The sequence below is a fragment of the Argopecten irradians genome, chromosome 5 (genome assembly GCF_041381155.1).
Source record: "Argopecten irradians isolate NY chromosome 5, Ai_NY, whole genome shotgun sequence".
Lineage (NCBI taxonomy): Eukaryota > Metazoa > Mollusca > Bivalvia > Pectinida > Pectinidae > Argopecten > Argopecten irradians.
Window position 1 is genome coordinate 34,726,866 of NC_091138.1, and position 20,015 is coordinate 34,746,880.

General features: G+C 35.1%; 1 protein-coding gene across 1 annotated transcript; it reads left to right on the forward strand.

The window, feature by feature from the left end:
* Positions 1-22: 22 nt before the first annotated feature.
* Positions 23-19,696, forward strand: LOC138323648 (tether containing UBX domain for GLUT4-like). Its single transcript, XM_069268413.1, has 18 exons — positions 23-149; positions 5,751-5,809; positions 6,160-6,381; positions 6,862-6,943; positions 7,777-7,850; positions 10,909-11,467; positions 11,843-11,920; positions 12,325-12,371; positions 13,148-13,172; positions 13,498-13,570; positions 14,047-14,119; positions 15,378-15,520; positions 15,813-15,875; positions 16,091-16,143; positions 16,786-16,837; positions 17,227-17,299; positions 18,061-18,251; positions 18,669-19,696. Exons 1-18 carry the CDS (start codon positions 72-74, stop codon positions 18,677-18,679), a joined length of 1,956 nt encoding a protein of 651 aa, XP_069124514.1. The 5' UTR covers positions 23-71; the 3' UTR covers positions 18,680-19,696.
* The last annotated feature ends 319 nt before the right edge of the window (positions 19,697-20,015 follow it).

Genomic DNA, 20,015 nt, shown 5'->3' on the forward strand with positions numbered 1-20,015 from the left:
TTTACGATCCATTAGAAATTTTATTTGTTTATTTTTAATGATTAAGGGACACACTTCCGTTGTAAACAAGCATGGCGACCGTTCAAGTTTTGTGTCCGAATGGACGACGACAAAATGTCAAAACAACGCCTAATACAAAGCTTTTACAGGTAAATAAGTAAACAATAACATATTTCGTATACTAACTACACCTTTGTTTGAGGAAACAATAAGAAATAGGTTTCTTTACCTCTACACATACTAGTTTACCAAATCACGGAAAGTGAAACTCTGAACTGGAAACAGCGAGTCATTGCCATAGTGGCGAGATGTACAACGTACACTCTCGGCATGCATTTGGACGTTTTTCAGCGAATCCCATACTACCCATAGTGTTTATTTTTTGTGTCAAATTTCATAATGAAAATAAATTAAGCTACCATTATTATCGTGGTGGTGATTTCGTGTACGCCGTCCCCGATACCGTACCCGATCCCCGTACCAGGAATTATGTTTATTATAGATTACTCGACAATAAAACAAGCTACGATAATAATTGTGGTACGGTTAGATTTGGAATCCAATTTTGCATCACTGTGTCAAATATCAACGTACAATTTGCTTTATTTTTCTCATAATTGCAAATATTCGTTTTTCAAGAGGTGATTTCTTGTACGCCGCAATCAACCGTGAAATTTCATTAATTTTGATGCATACTAGCTATTTAAAGGCTTTCATAATATTTGCTGTATTCTTGTAATCAATTATGCATATATGATTGATATTGCAAAGGAATTTTAAAGATTTCAGTAGTAACATATGCAAAATCTTGCCTTTATCATGTATCACGGCGATGGCATACAAGCAGTCTCAAGATCCCCGAACCCGTACCACGGGAGCTAACTCTTGTATACTTATATACAGTTGTATGTAGAACTTTACATGTATACAACGACGAGGACGTGGTTCTAATCAGAGTCCATTTTTATTTACATTTTGGTATAACGTGCTTATTTAAAATTTATAGTTATAATCTAATAGTTATTTTATTTAAATGTCTTATAATTAAGTATTCACATTTATTGTTATAATGAACTATATCTTTTAAAATGATTTAAATGATAGGGTGGAAATTCCCACGCGTACAATGATTAAAGTTACATGGTAATTAGTTGGTTGATGTTTCTGTATTGGTTTTTAAGCACGTCCTATTACAAAACAATAAAACCATTCCTGTAGCATTTTTCATCCATGACAAGAAATCAACTAAAATCCATAAATTTTTTTGGCGTACCATAAAGTCGTTAATTCCTAACTTGTCAAAGGGCAGTCCAATTATTGTTACTGATAGAGAGGCCGCAATTAAGAATTCTCTTATTGAAGTTTTTTCTAACGTGAAACTTGTTTTTTGTTGGAATCATATTCGTAGAGATGTAAGATTTTGGTTAAAACAGCATAGTGGTAGCAGTGACTTGTCAATGTACATGGAAGATATCGTGCAGTTATTGAGAACGGAAAGTGAAGTAGATTTTTTGGAATTGTTAGATAAAGTATCGGAGAAATGGAGTGAGCCGTTTGTAGAATATTTCAATTCTAATGTCAAGAGTGATATCATAGCGTATGCAGGTTGGTGGGTTCTTTCAAGTCTAGGTATAGGCAATCAGTACACAGGTATAACAAACAACATTGTAGAAGGTGTAAATAGTTTGATTAAATCACTAAACAGCTGGAAAGAAGTTACTCTAGATACTGCTTCCCTTTCATTCTATTATTTACAGAATTATTACAATAACGAAATCAAGCGAGGCTTAATTGGAACAGGTACATTTAGACTTAAAGTTAATCATAAAAGTGCTCAGCTGGATCCTGACGATGTTCATTTTTCAAATGTTGTTTGCCATCCCGACGAAGTCTTAGATTTAGTTAGGGGTAAGATGAGCGACATAGGTTCTGCCGTTCCTGATCAGCCAGGTAATGTAAATAGTGCCGATGACTTGGGTGAGGTTATTGAGGGAGATATAGACAGTCAACAGGTAGATCAGGTAAAAATACATGTAGGCCTACTTCACAGAGATCGTTAGCATTGGCAGCTTTAAAGGATAATAAGGTAACACATGTTCCATCTGCAAGAACGTTTATAGTGGAAGGCTCACAAGGTAGTAAGTATGCCGTTCAGCTTCATCCAAAAGAAACATGTCAGTGTCCATCAATAGGTACTTGTTATCATATAATAGCCGCTAAGTTAAGTATAGGAATAGACGACGACGCAGGTAAGAGAAAACTTCATATGACCCAACTTAGACGTAATGCTAGGAAGAAACCCGATAAGAAAGCAGGTAGAAAAAGACCGCAACCATGCGACATTGAGAAAGATGATATCGTTCCGGCACCAGACAGTAAGTTAACAAAAATGGATTCGATATTAGTATCTTCAACCCCCAGTACAACATTAGCGTCTCCGGTAAAACTTACTTCTATCCATGACATTTCAGATATAGGTACTCCAAAAAAAACAAAACCTAGGTCTAAATTATCCCTGTCACGTAAAAGATTGTCTAATATTGTAGAGGAAAACGATGTGCCGCCAATAGATGTAAGTGAAACAGAACCCGTAAATATTTTAGATAAACTAGATAGTGAAATTGATATACAAATTAAACAAGATATCAGTGGTCAACCTGTAGGTAGTAGCAATAAAAAAAAGAAGTAGGTTATCATTACCAAAAAGACACAAGGTTAAGGTTAGCGAGTTAATGTTAGATCTTTCTGACGATAGGCCAACACTAATTAAACCAGCAGTAACCGAAACAAAACGTATCTGGATGGATAACGGTAAAAGTACCATAAGTTTTAAAGAGAAAAATGATATTTTAATGGATAAAAAACTGTGCGGAAACACAATGTGCTATGTTCAAGATTTATTACAAAAACAATTTCCAAGTATAGGCGGAATGCAGGATACAGGTTATGTTCCAGTGTTAAAAAACAATAGGTGGGATTACGGTTTAAAAATGAAACCGAACATATTGCCAGCAGCACAAATTCATCATACAGGGGAGGATCATTGGGTAGTTTCAGTAAAAGAGAACGACGATGGGGATATTTATTTACTTGATAGTTAAGTAGGTAATGTAAAACAAAAGGGTCATTTGCCAGCTTCACTAGAAATGCAGATTTCATTAGCGTATGGGGAAGATAGGAAATCAGTTAAAACTATTGTTCCAAATATCCAGCAACAAACTAATGGGGTAGATTGTGGGGTTTTCGCTATTGCAAACTTAGTTGAATACTGCTTTAACGGTTATAATGGGTTACAAGAAGCAAATTATGATACAGACTGTATGAGACAACATCTAGTTAATTGCATTTCAGAAGGGGTTTTCTTAAAATTTCCTAAGAAACAAATTAAATCCAGAAAGAAAAAACAAATTCCAAATTTAGTCTTCGACATCTTTATGGATTGTGAGGCAAATGGTTGTTATCTCTCCAATGTTTTCGACAATATGGTTACGTGTGATGCAGGTTGTAACAGATGGTTCCACAATAGATGCGTTTCTGACGATTCCAACTTGCATTTTTCTAGGGATAGCTTTATTTGGAAATGTAGCAAATGTACCTAATCACACTCTTAGTAAAGCAAAACAGCTCGTAATAAAATAAATAAAACAATTAAGGATTAACCTTTTACTTTGTTACAGATACAGAAACAGTGGCAATATTGTAAAATATTTATAAATAAACGTCAAATAACGTAATATTGTAATAAGTTAGTTATTGAATAAATATTTCAAAATAAGTAGGACGATATAACATAAAAATAAAATAAAAATGGACTCATAGTAGAACCACGTCCTAATACAGTGTATATGGCCAAGAGTTCTACAATCAATTAGAGTTAGCTCCCGTGGTACGGGTTCGGGGATCTTGAGACTGCTTGTACGCCATCGCCGTGATACATGATAAAGGCAAGATTTTGCATATGTAACTACTGAAATCTTTAAAATTCCTTTGCAATATCAATCATATATGCATAATTGATTACAAGAATACAACAAATATTATGAAAAGCCTTTAAATAGCTAGTATGCATCAAAATTAATGAAATTTCACGGTTGATTGCGGCGTACAAGAAATCACCTCTTGAAAAACGAATATTTGCAATTATGAGAAAAATAAAGCAAATTGTACGTTGATATTTGACACAGTGATGTAAAATTCGATTCCAAATCTAACCGTACCACAATTATTATCGTAGCTTGTTTTATTGTCGAGTAATCTGTAATAAACATAATTCCTGGTACGGGGATCGGGTACGGTATCGGGGACGGCGTACACGAAATCACCTCCACCCATTATTATATTCATAATTGTTCTTTGAGAAATTTTGTGATAGACTACATTTTCCATTTTATCCTTACCGAAAAAAGTTTCAGGGTCTGATAATAAATATTTTACGATAAACAATTTCTTGAAAACGAGCAAACAGTTTTTAGCTCACCTGGCCCGAAGGGCCGGTGAGCTTATGTCATGGCGCGGCGTCCGTCGTCCGTCGTCCGTCGTCCGTCGGCGTCCGTCGGCGTCTGTCCGTCAACATTTCCTTTAAATCGCTACTAGTCCTAGAGTTCTGCATGGAATGTAACCAAATTTGGCCACAAACATCCTTGGGGAAGGGGAACAGAACTTGTATAAATTTTGGCTCTGACCCCCTGGGGGCAGGAGGGGTGGGGCCCAATAGGGGAAATAGAGGTAAATCCTTTAAATCACTACTAGTCTGCATGAAATGTAACCAAATTTGGCCACAAACATCCTTGGGGGAATAAGAACAGAGTTTGTATAAATTTTGGCTCTGACCCCCCAGGGGCAGGAGGGGTGGGGCCCAATAGGGGAAATAGAGGTAAATCCTTTAAATCACTACTTGTCCTAGAGTTCTTCATGGAATGTAACCAAATTTGGCCACAAACATCCTTGGGGGAAGGGGAACAGAACTTGTATGAATTTTGGCTCTGACCCCCCGGGGCAGGAGAGGCGGGGCCCAATAGGGGAAATAGAGGTAAATCCTATAAATCGCTATTAGTCATAGAGTTCTGCATGGATTGTAACCAAATTTGGCCACAAACATCCTTGGGAAAAGGGGAACAGAACTTGTGTAAATTTTGGCTCTGACCCCCCAGGGGCAGGAGGGGCGGGGCCCAATAGGGGAATTAGAGGTATATATTCTCATTCCTTCAGAAAAGAAACAATGAACCTGTATTCAGAACATTACTTGGCATTACAAACCAGGTGAGCGATACAGGCCCTCTGGGCCTCTTGTTCTTTTTAATTTCACCAAATTAAACAACAGTTTATTAAAAAAAATAAAGACAGGATGGCAATATATTCTCTAAAGAGTGCAGCATCACTATTTAAGATTGAATGGTCACAGTTATTACTGCATCCATCATATTATCTTATTATTTTTAATAAGTCCTTATCTCAAGAGGCAGCAATTGCAACATCACTTTCAAATCGAAACAACATTTCAATCTTAATAGAAAGATGTTGAAATTCCTGAGAAGGATTTTGACTATCTGACCTGCAAAATACATGTATATGGTATTGGTGGCAGATCAGCTATTCCGAAATTGACCAAATCTTTAATATCATGGACAGTATCTGCAACTTGTTACCAAGTAGAAGAAATAGAATAGTGATTATGATAATGATCGACTAACTGAAAAAATAACGTTTGGACTTAAAATTTATAAATTATTTGACTTTAATTTTTTTTACAGGTTTTGGAAGACGTCTGTCAAAAACAAGGTTTTGTGCCTTCTGATGATTACGGATTAATGTAAGAAAATTAAAAAAACATTGTATTTATAGTTTAGATATATACATGCATGGTTTCTGTGGATTTGTTTGGTATCCCTGATTTAACTACCAATACTAAGGGTGCTTTAGTATACATGCTTGTACATGTACGGGGTATATCCAGAACTGTCAATATGACTTTATAAATTTATAAGTACATGTACAAATTGAAGGTTTCAAATTCAGAACTAAACAGAATAAGTTTTGATATATATTGTCATTGTATACATATAATAAACTACGAAATTTGATTACAGTTTGTAAATTATGCTCATTATGATTTTTTATTTTTCTAAATTATGACTGACATGCTTTTTGTTACATTTTTAGTCATGGTAACAATAAGAAGGAGCTTGACTTGAGTCTGTCAATGCGCTATGCTAATTTGGCTAACAATGCCAAACTAGAACTAGTCAAGTCACAGGCCAGTCGTGCTGTTCAGGATGTCACCATCGCTCTTCAGCTGGAGAGTGGCTCACGCTTGCAAGGAAAGTTCCCCCCTCAGACCTCTCTCTGGGATATACTGGTCCACTGGGAGCAAAAACCAGACAGGTTATCATAGTTAATAGCATTTGATACAGATTTAATATATTTTGTTTCATTTTCATCTATATATAGCTAACTGGTAATTTGAAGAAATGTGTTGTGATATAATGAAGCTCTTAGATTTATAATTAGGTTTAAAAGTCTAATTAAGTGGTCTGTTGAAATCATAATGTTGTGTATAGTATATATGCACTTTGATGCTTTGGTTGGAAATGTGTTTATTTCAGTCAATTAGAATATCAGTAATACAATTTTTAATTACAGTAATAAGGGCATACAACAGTTGTATCTTTAAAAAAAAAACAATTTTGGTCATTGTTAAGATGTACATTTGTATATGGGAATGGTAAAACAGTTTGCTTATTTAAATATCACAGGGTTCTAGAGTCTTCTTAAGTTACAGAAATCTCATGGATATTTTCTATTAGATAGCTGGTTTAAAGCTTTTTAAAATCACATTAGACCTTGACCTTTATATCTTTGTAGTGCCTATAAAGGTGAGCTGACCAAAGTAGACGTGACACACAACCCTCCAATCCAGCCTGTCTGTATATATATGAGGGAGGAGGTAAGTATTCAGCTAGTTAGTAAAATATGTTTCTATACAATGTACGATAATTGTATATGTAATATGAAGGAGGAGGTATATGTATGTGGTGCCTTCAGTTCAACATATCTAATTATGGGCAGCTTGTATTAAAGGGACAATTCAGTGAGGCTAATTCGTTACATAACCACGAAGCAAAATATGACATAAATGTATTGTTCTACATTCCTTATGAAACATATGACAAGAAATAGTGACATATTCCTCAACATTGTTAAGTATTTTGATTAATACCATTGAAATTCCAAATGGTTGATCAATACGATTAAGAAGGTACAACATGTACGCTGTACCCTTACCCGAGTCAAAGTCACACACGTTAAACAAATGCAATACATAACCACTGGGGAGTTGATGAAATTATTTTTAGACAAGAACATGCATCTAATAATGTTAACACAACTGTAAGAGCGTTTTGAGTAGTTCTAGACAAAAAATTCTTTATTACACAGGCAAGGGTCAGGGTTCGGCATACAAGTTTATGTGTAATGGCGATTGAACATTTCACATGCAATTGATCATGACTACAGTGGGCTTTTCTGGCATATCACAGTAAAACCAACTAATCTAATTTCCATTAGAACTGCTTTGTTTCCGAAATATGTGCAAGTATTAATGTACTCTTAGACCGAATTGTTCCTTTAAACACAAAAGTAGAAAAATAATTGCGTTTGTCCTTTAATTTGATTTGTATCATTACTAAGTAAAGATGATATTCTGGTTGATGGTGATAAGAAAATTGTAAGTTTTATAAGGTAGACAATAAAAATATAGTGAGACATATTTCTTTCCAGGTGATTGGAGAAATGGCTTTGACTGTTACCTCCTTACGGAAGCTCGGCTTAACAAGTGGGAATGCTGTGATCAGGTAATGAGAAATATTTGATGGAATTTAGCTTTCTTAATTAGCTTAGTTGTTTAAGCCAGAGATTTAGGTTTATTTTCAGTAACATTGAAAATTAATTGTACACTTTGTTAAAGATGCTCCACCGCTGACTAACGGTATTTTTGCTCTATCGAAAACAGGAGCAGAAGATTCAGTATTTTTCTTCAGTTGCAAAAAGCTACTCACTTTACACCGTAACCACCATTGAAAAGTTTAAGCTTCTAATTTTACTTCAAGATAAGCATAAAAATTCATATGGTTGAATTTAATTTTTAGGCCATCTGACCCGAAGGGTCAGGATGATCTATTGTCATCATGCACCGTCCGTCGTCGTGCGTAAACTTTTCATTCAAACGACTTTTTCTCAATAACCGAAAGGCCCAGGGTACTGATATTTAGCCTGTAGCATGCTGGGACAAACGGCTACCAAGTTTTTTTCAAATGAATGACCTTGACCTTCATTCAAGGTCACAGGGGTCAAAAAGGCTAAAATCTTTAAACGACTTCTTCTCAAGACCCAGAAGGCCCAGGGTACCGATATTTAGCCTGTAGCATGCTGGGATGAAGGGCTACCAAGTTTGTTCAAATAAATGACCTTGACCTTCATTCAAGGTCACAGGGATCAAATAGGCTAAAAATCCTTAAAAACTTCTTGTGAATAACTGAGAGGCTTAGAGACCTGATATTGGGCCCGTAACATGCTTGGATGAAGGGCTATCAAGTTTGTTCAAATGAATGACCTTGATCTTCATTCAAGGTTACAGGGGTCAAAAAGGCTAAAATCTTTAAACAACTTCTTCTCAAGAACAAGTAGGCCTAGGGTACTGATATTTAGCATGTAGTATGCTGGGATGAAGGGCTACCAAGTTTGTTCAAATGAATGACCTTGATCTTCATTCAAGGTCACAGGGGTCAAGAAGGCTAAAATCTTTAAACAACTTCTTCTCAAGAACCAGAAGGCCCAGGGTATCGATACTGGGATGAAGGGCTACCAAGTTTGTTCAAATGAATGACCATGATCTTCATTCAAGGTCACAGGGTTCAAATGGGCTAAAATCTTTAAACGACTTCTTCCCAAGAACAGAAAGGCTCAGGATATTCATATTGGGCCTGCAGCATGCTGGGATGAAGTGCTACCAAGTTTTTTAAAATAAATGACCTTGACCTTCATTCAAGGTCACAGGGTCAAATAGGCTAAAAATCCTTTAAAAAACTTCTTGTGAATAATTAAGAGGCCTAGAGACCTGATATTAAGCTTGTAGCAAGCTAGGATGAAGGGCTATTAAGTTTTTTCAAATGAATGACCTTTATCTACATTCAAGGTCACAGGGGTCAAAAAGGCTAAAATCTTTAAACGACTTCTTCTCAAGACCCAGAAGGCCCAGGGTACCGATATTTGGCCTGTAGCATGCTGGGATGAAGGGCTACCAAGTTTGTTCAAATAAATGACCTTGACCTTCATTCAAGGTCACAGGGGTCAAAAAGGCTAAAATCTTTATACGACTTCTTATCAAGACCCAGAAGGCCCATGGTACCGATATTTGGCCTGTAGCATGCTGGGATGAAGGGCTACCAAGTTTGTTCAAATAAATGACCTTGACCTTCATTCAAGGTCACAGGTGTCAAATTGGCTAAAATCTTTAAACAACTTCTTCTCAAGAACAAGTAGGCCCAGGGTACTGATATTTAGCATGTAGTATGCTGGGTTGAAGGACTACCAAGTTTGTTCAAATGAATGACCATGATCTTCATTCAAGGTCACAGGGTTCAAATGGGCTAAAATCTTTAAACGACTTCTTCCCAAGAACAGAAAGGCTCAGGATATTCATATTGGGCCTGCAGCATGCTGGGATGAAGTGCTACCAAGTTCTTTAAAATAAATGACCTTGACCTTCATTCAAGGTCACAGGGTCAAATAGGCTAAAAATCCTTTAAAAAACTTCTTGTGAACAATTAAGAGGCCTAGAGACCTGATATTAAGCTTGTAGCAAGCTAGGATGAAGGGCTATCAAGTTTGTTCAAATGAATGACCTTAATCTACATTCAAGGTCACAGGGGTCAAAAAGGCTGAAATCGTTAAACAACTTCTTCTCAAGAACCAAAAGGCCCAGGATACTCACATTAGGCATGTAGCATGCTGTGATGAAGGGCTACCAAGTTTGTTACCTTCATTCGAGGTCACAGTGGTCAAATGGGCTAAAATCTTTAAACAACTTCTTCTGAAGAACCAAAAGGCCCAGGATACTCATATTGGGCTTGCAGCATTCTTGGATGAAGGGCTACCAAGTGTGATAAAATAAATGACCTTGACCTTCATTCAAGGTCATAGGGTCAAATAGGCTAAAAATCCTTTAAAAAACTTCTTGTGAATAATTAAGAGGCCTAGAGACCTGATATTAAGCTTGTAGCAAGCTAGGATGAAGGGCTATCAAGTTTGTTCAAATGAATGACCTTTATCTACATTCAAGGTCACAGGGGTCAAAAAGGCTGAAATCTTTAAACAACTTCTTCTCAAGAACCAAAAGGCCCAGGATACTCACATTAGGCATGTAGCATGCTGTGATGAAGGGCTACCAAGTTTGTTACCTTCATTCGAGGTCACAGTGGTCAAATGGGCTAAAATCTTTAAACAACTTCTTCTGAAGAACCAAAAGGCCCAGGATACTCATATTGGGCTTGCAGCATTCTTGGATGAAGGGCTACCAAGTGTGATAAAATGAATGACCTTGACCTTCATTCAAGGTCACAGGGGTCAAATTGGCTAAGATATTTTAAACGACTTCTTTAGAATAAGTAGGAGGTCTAGAGACCTGATATTGGGCCTTTGACATGCTGGGATGAAGGGCTACCAAGTTTGTTCAAATGAATGACCTTGATCTTCATTCAAGGTCACAGAGGTCAAATATGCTAAAATCTTTAAACGACTACATTGTGTTGTGCTAATAGTCAGATGACCGCTAAGGCCCATGAGCCTCTTGGTTTTTTTTTAAATTTTGTTTCAGATTGATTTACTACTGTAATTGTTGCATTTTTTCCAAAGGTTAATACACAGAGCTGTGGATGAGAGTACTATGACAGATATCCAGAATCAGCTAGAAAAAGAAAAATCAAAGAAAGCCAGACTTGAACAGATGGCCAATAAACAATCATCAGAAAAAGAAACAAATAATATGTCAAGACAAACTGAAAATAGTTCACAGCCTGAGATACAAAACATACCTAAAGACAGTACTGACTCTGGAGCAAGTAAACCAAGTTCTGGGGGAAACTTGTCCCAAACTGACTCTAAAAGCTTTGTTGTTAATGAATCCCCTGAACCCATGGAGGTAGACCGGAATTCTTCTAAGTCATCTGTTTCCATGGAAATGTCAGCAATGGAAGTAGAGTCGGGGTCTACAGCAGGAGCGAGAGGTCAAAGTTCAGAAAGTAGAGTTCATAAGGCAATGAGTGGAGTACAAAGTTCAGCAGGATCATCCAGAGAAGGTCAAAGTGCATCAGGGTCAAGGAGTGCAATTGAGTCATTACGAGAGATGAATATTCCTGGGGTAGAAGTGTTCACACCACAAGATTTCCTGAATTTGTCACCAGATGAACAGAGAGTGAGTTCAAATTGAAGGTCTAGATAATTTTGTTTGCCAGAATCATCATACATTGTACTTTTTTTTATATTTAACTGAGATGTATCGGAAATGTGAGATTGACAATACAGGGGTTTCAAGGAATTGTGTAAAGTATGATTTACTGTTGATTAGTTCCACATTCTGGTGGTTACGATGCCATTAAAATATGACTTCACAATCACCAGAAAGTGAGACTTATTGACCGTTGGGATCTAGAAACCCTTGTAAGAACTTTCTTTATCTGTCCAGGTGAAGAATTGCCTTGCATTATGACATTAAATTAAACTGACAGTATTATCTTATTAAGCACATGTTATAAAAATCTGTGTATGTCTGGTTTTTCCCTTTCTATAGATAGCAAAACGACTGGCAGCTGAGTATGCCAAGAGGACCAACCCACAAGTGGCACCAGCTCCATTTTCAGATTTCAAGGTAAATATGGTATTCCTCTGTCATGTCATTTATAATGTAGTGATTCAGGAAAATCTTGTTTCTTGGTTTTCAGATCTTAGATAACCAGAACAAATGCATTTCATTAGGATAAAAGACATCAGTGAAGAAAGATTATTGTAAAGAAATGACATACCGATACTTAAATTACATGTATCCACTCTATATTTACATACCGATACTAAATTACATGTATCCACTCTATATTTACATACCGATACTAAATTACATGTATCCACTCTATATTTACATACCGATACATAAATTACATGTATCCACTCTATATTTACATACCGATACATAGATTACATGTATCCACTCTATATTAATATCAAAAACAGAGAAAGTTTGATGGTGTAAATGTATTTGGTGTTTTTTCCCCTCAGTTTCCTGAAGAAACAAAAGGAAAAGATCTATACCACAATGAATTAAGGTAATGTCAGAAAAATATAAAAAGAGGAAAAAGAAAAGAGGAAAAAGCATAGAAAAATCAAATCAAACCAGTTATCATCTTTAATTCTCCAGGGGTTACTATCACTGACATTATATCCACCCCTGGACTATTTCATAGAAAAACTGGAGGGATTTCTGGAGAGAAAAAAATCTGAACAATCACAGGCCTGCAAATAATTCATTTGCAGATTATGTAGAGAGCAATGCCTAATTTCAAAGCAACACAGTCAACCATAGTATACTGTTATACAGTTCTTTTGAGTTTTATCAAAGGATCAAATTACATGTGTTTTCTGTTGTCTCCAGTTTTACTATGAGATGGTCCAGGGGTGAATATAATGTCAGTGAAAGTAACCCCTGGTGTACCGAGGATGACCAGTCTTCAGATATTCTATAACTTGGTTCAATGATTTATTCAGATGTCTCATTGGAGACAGAGTCTGTTGTTTTTTGGAACCATATTACTTGGTACTGTACATTGTACTATGAAATCTATATGGTGGCTTCTGATTGGTACAAATTAAGATCATGGTACAATTTTAAAGATCTTTTGTCATGAAGCTGAAAAATGCTGTATAAATTATTGATGAAAACTAGTACCTGCAGGTACATCATTCCTTCAATTTTCTAAAACAATAAATGTGTCTTTATTATTTGGCCACAATGAATACATCAGGTGATTCTTGTATCAGGTGGCTGAATTCAGAAATAATAATGGTCGTATTGAATGATTGATGTTGTTTTATTTCATTACAGTTCTGTCACAAAGGAAGATTTTCAGGTGGGTGATTTTCTGTAAATACTTTAAGCTGGATTATTTGATTACAATTTTGCTATGCTATGAATTATCTTAGAAAAACGTAATATTAAATGTGTGTTATCACTGAATCTGCATAAACAAAAAATTACCAAAATTATGATTTTCACCATAATAATACTTTTTCTAAAGAACATTGAGGAAAGATATTATACTTCAAGAGATACTATTTAGAAGGAAAATATTGATAAGTTGTGGTTGCAGAATTACATCAGCTTTATGAATTCCTTTCGCTAAATCTTTAGAACTGTTTGTATACCTGTTTGTGACTTCTGAATTTCATTTCCAGCCATGTGACAGGGAAATGGTTCTCTTTAGTGCAGAAGAACCAATCTGCTCCTCTATGACATCATCCACTCAAGGTATCAAGAGTATAGTTATAAAAATATTTCCTTTGAAATGAGCTACCATGGCAGTAATTGAATATCATTAGAAACACTGCTTACCAGTACAATGCCTACCTGTTGATGATTTTTGCCATTTTTACCATTCCGTCATGCTAATGAAACTACATGTATCTCCTATATGATTCACCTTTGCCTATGCTTATCACCTTTGCCTAATTTCACAAATATTTCTTAACTCTTTAAAACTAAGTAAATATATTAACTTAAAATTCCCCATAGGATAGCATAACAGAAGCTAAAGACAGTTCCTAAACTTAAAAAGCTTTTTCTTTACATCTGTACATTAATGCTTTTCAATGTATGGGGGATTTTATTTAGGAGTTTCTATAAGTTAAGAAATGTTCATAAAATTAGGGTCTACTCCTTTATCCTCTGATGAACAGTTGACACATTGAAAGACTAAAACATTATTCACCAATTTGTCATTACAGAAATATCAGATGAATTCTTTGAAGTCACAGAGAAAGATTTGAGAAAAATGATGATTGATCTGCAAAAGAAAACGTAAGTTTTTTTATATAGAATCAGTAGATTTTTATGAAAAGTGGAGTACATGTATTATACCATGGTAAGTTAAATATCAAAGAAACACAATTTTAGTAAAGCATGACAATTTATTGACTCGTGCCCTATCCAGGCCTTGAACTCACGATCTAGGGCAACCAATCACCTAGCCAACATACCTACGCCTTCTACCACTGCGCCACATCCACATCCCCAAAAAAGGATGTTTTATGACAAGTGATAGTCGGTTCGATATGCTGACATGATCACTGTGGAAATTGTCAAATTAAATCTTTGGATCAATAACACATAGTGTATATGATACATTGTGTTTAATAAATATTAGATATCAAAGAAACACAATTTAACAAAGCATGACAATTTATTGACTCGTGCCCTATCCAGGCCTTAATTGAATCTTTGGATCAACAATACCCTGGTAAGTTAAAGATATTCATTTTTATACTTTTCAGCCTGAACTATTTTACTTTTCTGATTTATTGTCTCCTCTACAGCCTTTCTGTGTAAGGATACCTATTTAAGTAGTTTGAAGTGTTAGTTTATGTTGGTTTAATTCCTTGGTGCAATCTGATAAAACTACAGATCTTTATAAATTTGACAAACATTTAACCAATAAAAGGTCATGTTCAGATGACCTCAGTGATTACCATACAATGGAAGTTTTTGTAGCCAATCATAAACTGTCATAATTGTTTGTTGCCAATTCACCAACTGCATGTTCTCTACATTAACAATAAATGCTATGACAATCTCATGAACTGATACACTAGCAAAATTTAGGCAGCTACAGTCTGATTGAGAAAGGCAAAATTCATCTGAACATGGCGTCTGATTGGCTTCTGTCAGACCTTCATTATGATCATAGCCTCTGATTGGCTACTGTCAGATCTTCATTATGAGCATGGCCTCTGATTGGCTACTATCAGATCTTCATTATGAACATGGCCTCTGATTGGCTACTGTCACATCTTCATTATGATCATGGCCTCTGATTGGCTACTGTCAGATCTTCATTATGACATGGCCTCTGATTGGCTACTGTCACATCTTCATTATGAACATGGCCTCGGATTGGCTACTGTTAGATCTTCATTATGAACATGGCCTCTGATTGGTTACTGTCAGATCTTCGTTTACACAAAAGTAGTGCATAATAAAGACTTGTATTTCAAGCTGTCGTAGATGAAATGACAAAATATTTAATTTTGTGTACAAAATGATCATTATATTTTGACAGGGAGAGTGATCAGATGCTGATGACACAATCAATGCGTGAAATGAAACAGGAGGAAAAGTACAGTAAATACCAACGAGTGGTCATAAGGATCCAGTTCCCTGACAAGCTGGTGGTACAGGGACTGTTCAGGCCTAAGGAGACAGGTACAATAAATCACAGTTATAAAAAAACTCTTGGGACCAACAACATTACTTTTTTATAAGCAAAATTATTTCATTATACACAGACTATAAGAATCTATAGATTCTACACATGCCTTTTTTATGATACATTGTATTTAAAAAATGAACTATTCAGAGTTAACCGACAAATTGCCTGGTAATATATACATCCATATCGCAGGGATCTGTGAATTACTTACAATTATACAGTGAAATAAGATATTTGATATTTTATATTAAAATTAAATATTCATTATATTTTCTGATATTTCAGTGTTTCAAGTCAACAAATTTGTCAAAAGCCTTTTAGAAGACCAGAAAACACCATTTTATTTATGTAAGTGCTAATTTTTTTTTATCAACGGTAAAACAATAGCTACATATATGTTAATAAACATAGCTATTTTATACTGTGATAGAATGTTTAGTGCAAGTTTTAATAGAACTAAAAAGATATTTTGAATTAGAAATAATGTTTTAAGTCCAGTAGACATGCCTGAGGTGAGGAAGTTGATGGTAGTGCCTGGTTGTGACAGTTATATTTATTTACAGACACATCACCACCAAAGTGTGTACTAAAGGACAACACAAAAACCCTGATACTGGTGAGTATACAGATCCCCTAAAATAGTACCGTATTATGACCACTAAACACCAGATTTAATTATCTCCCCTTAGTTAGAAACCTGAGGCCAACTCTATTGGCACTCTTATTAAAGTCTTCTCAGAAGATCTTTAAGCTTATAGGTGTAAGAGCTTCCAGAAGCAGAAGAGGTACAAATCAAGTGATCAAAAGTTTTAATATATTCCTAGTAGAAGAGAGGAAATCAAATTAGGTTTGGAGGTCATTTCAATTTGCTCTTTTCTACTTTTAGAGCTTCTTACTTTTGGAAGCTCCGTGTATACAACCTCTTCCTTTTCGGAGCTGGAAGATCTATTATCATGAAGACTTCCCTATATGAAAAGTACAAATCGATTAGGCCTCCGAGGATAAAGATTTCTACTGAAATGATTATATCCCTCTAGTTTGAAATTTTCATCGATACCAGATTATCTCCCCTTAGATGGTTTGATCTCATTTAAAAAAAAAAAACACACAAAAAAACGGCAAGACCAGTTCTCTTGTTGGTGTATTTAAAGTAATTTTTCTGAATGAGCAAACCAATAATAACTGAGTTATTTGGTTCGTTACACCGTTTGGATTCAATACTAACATACTTGTTAATTTCACAATTAATATCTTTCAGGCTAATCTGGTGCCTGCCACTTTAATGTATTTCGGATCAGAAGTCACAAAAGGTATGTAACAATCAGTATTTTTTTTTCTTGATAATTTTATTGCATTTTGAGCAAACATACCAAAATTTTCAGTCTTGGCAATTTTGAAAATATTTGCCTCCTAAATTTCAACATGGTGAAACCTAGTTATAATCATAATAATTGATTACAGATTTTGTAATGTTTTTTACACTCATTTCTTGCAATATATCCTAAAAGTTTGACAATTTTTGTTTTTGTCCACACAGTCTGAATTACTTCCTTGTTCAATATTTACCATTCGTATCCAACAGACTTATGTTTGGTTGGATTCCGTGTCATCTGGAAAATCCTGTTGATATTACTTTTTTGACCAAAATTATTTAATTGAGATAGATAATTGTATTGTTTCTATGTTTTTATGTTCACAGAACATTATCTGTCAGCCAAAATTATGGAGGGAATAGAGTCAAGAAAAGTTGCAGACGACAAGTTAAACACATGGTAAGTTTCTTTTTTGTCAGTGTAACATATTTATCTACAGCTTTTGGAGTGTTGAATATTGTAGCTTAATCAGTAGACTTTATACCCTTCTTTTCATTCAAATTAATTCTTACAAAGTGTTTAAGAATAGTATTTATATTCTTTTGCTGGGAATAGCTTATAAAATATTATGATCTTAAAACATCCTAATTCCAAGATGTCCGTAAAAGATTATTTCAGTTTTAATTTGTTCACACACTAAAACTACTGTAATTGGAAACAGCAATTTTATCCATTTGTCCCCTACTTGAAAGAAGGTTGTCCTGTGGCTGCTAGGGTAGCTCTCGTTTACTGGGTTAGGCAAAGGACAGCTCAGATGCACTAGACAATAATGCGATGTCATTAATACATGCGACGACCATTGTCAATGACGTCGTTAATTTTGATGCATTGCAGCATTTCCGTGATGACGGTAGTAGGAAAATGTTTCTGAAAAAATGAATTGTTACCAATTTTTCGTTGGAATATGGGAGAAAAATAATCATTTAAAATATTTTTGCCATTGACCCTCAGCTTAGCCAGAATCTTTCACTCATATGAGATATCTCTGTCCTCATGATAGACCCATGTAAGATTCTATTTGGTTCAAAATATTTGCTCTGTGTATTTTCTTAAACAGAAAAGTAGTTTACTAATATATGTCTATAATGATGTTTCTGGCATAGAGATTTATAATAGATGGCTAATAGGAAGGATTGTGGAATAATGAATTTGTATTTTAGCCTTCCGAGTACTGCTAGACCACAGGGATCAGATTCTGCTGGCCCTAGTGGGGCCACTGCAGGGCCGTCAGCGGGGACATCATCTGGGGCCTCAGGGGGTACATTATCCCAGGATAGACCACGCCCTAAACAGAACCTACCATCCTCCTCTGGGGGAAGGGAGCCGGGTGTCCCAAAGTGGTTCAAAACAGGTAGGGAAGTATTTCATTGTATAGTAGGACCATATGTTATGTTCTTGGTTTATTTCTATGGAATTACAATTATCAAAACCACACAATTTATTATATATGTATATATACAGTACATGTAATACCGGTAATGTTATCATTGTTTTAAAAGACTTGCCACTCATACTTCTACCCTTGAAACAATTAAAAAGCTTTAAACTGTAAAAGAAAGTATAATTATTTCATGCTGTACAGTGTGTGTTTGTACTTGAAAAGTATACTTTCTTAAGCCTCGGAGTAAAAGTTTGCACTTAAACTGTAGAGTATACACAACTCCTGCTACTACAAATTAGCAGTAAATAAAGATATAAGATGATTTAACCTAGGTACATTAATAACCAAACTTGAATTGAGATACCTGGTAATTTGGCTTTTTTACAGGCAAGAAGTAATTTCATCACAGTTACGGGACAAGATGGTACAGAAAACTTCTGTCAATCTACTGGTACATTGAGAATTCCTCATAACATCAAAGCATCTGGGAACATGTGGAGTGGATAATGAAGAAAGTGGATTTAAACAGGTGTATACAAGTACTTCAGTTTTAATGAACATAACAGATAATTCACATGTCTCAGAGGGTCGGAGAATAAGTCTTATTGCAAGGTTAATTCATTCACCCCTGAAAACATATTTAGTCTGTTCTAAATCAAGAACTAAGAAGAGTCCATTGTGAAATATCAGGGGCGAATGAGTTAATGTAGTGGAATCAATGTTAAGCACATGGGGTATCAGGTAGTTGTCATATTTATATGCAAAAATAATTTTAACGTCACTTTCTGAAAAAGTAAATATCAACTAAAGTTGAATAAGTACCAACAGAAAATAGGCGTTTCTCTTTTGCTGACAGCATGTACTTAAACTGTTCATGACTGATTGATGAATATGTAAATGTAAAACTTCAATGGAATTAAAATAAATAGATTCTCGTGGGGTTCCAAGTGAATATGAGTGAGAATCTCATAAAGTATGTTTTTGTGATCCATAAGTTTGACATGATGCTGTGGAAATGGAGACTGTGAATTTTTAAACCGAATGAGAACAATTTTCTGAAGGAGATGTGCATGTAAATGAAATAACTAAGTGCTTTGCAAGTGTTTGTGATTCATATTTATTGATTTGATTATGTTGTTTCTAGGATTTGCAATATCAATGTTTCTTTTGAAAAAGGACAATGCTTTATATGATAATGTAGGAATTCATGAATTTAGGTGCAAATTGATTTACATGAGAAGTAACTATATGTACTGCTCTCTGAATATTAATGTGTAATTCATCTGGTATCAACACACTAAAGCTTGTGTTTTATACCAGTTACCTGGTATGTGTATGTATGAAATATTGGTGCCTAGAGCTGTTATCTACAAGACTAAGTGCTTCAAATAAAGTTTTCTGTTATTTATAAAATATTACTCTGTAATTATTGAATAATTTTCACTACTTAAAATATATTTTGTTTCAGACAGCTTCATGAAATGGATTTTTTTTTCCTTCCCATTTTATTGAACGTACAAATCATTACATTATTTTCATGTTGATGAAATCATCAATGGTGGAAAGTTGTAGTCCAGCGTTTCAATAATTCCATAATGATATTAACTGTTTCTACTTGAAAATTAGAAGAGTTCAAACATGTCTTCAAAGGCAAACCAATTAGGAGGGGGAATTTAGTTAAACCTGTCTATAAAGACCACCTATGGGACCAAGAAAATTTACAGTCATAGCAAA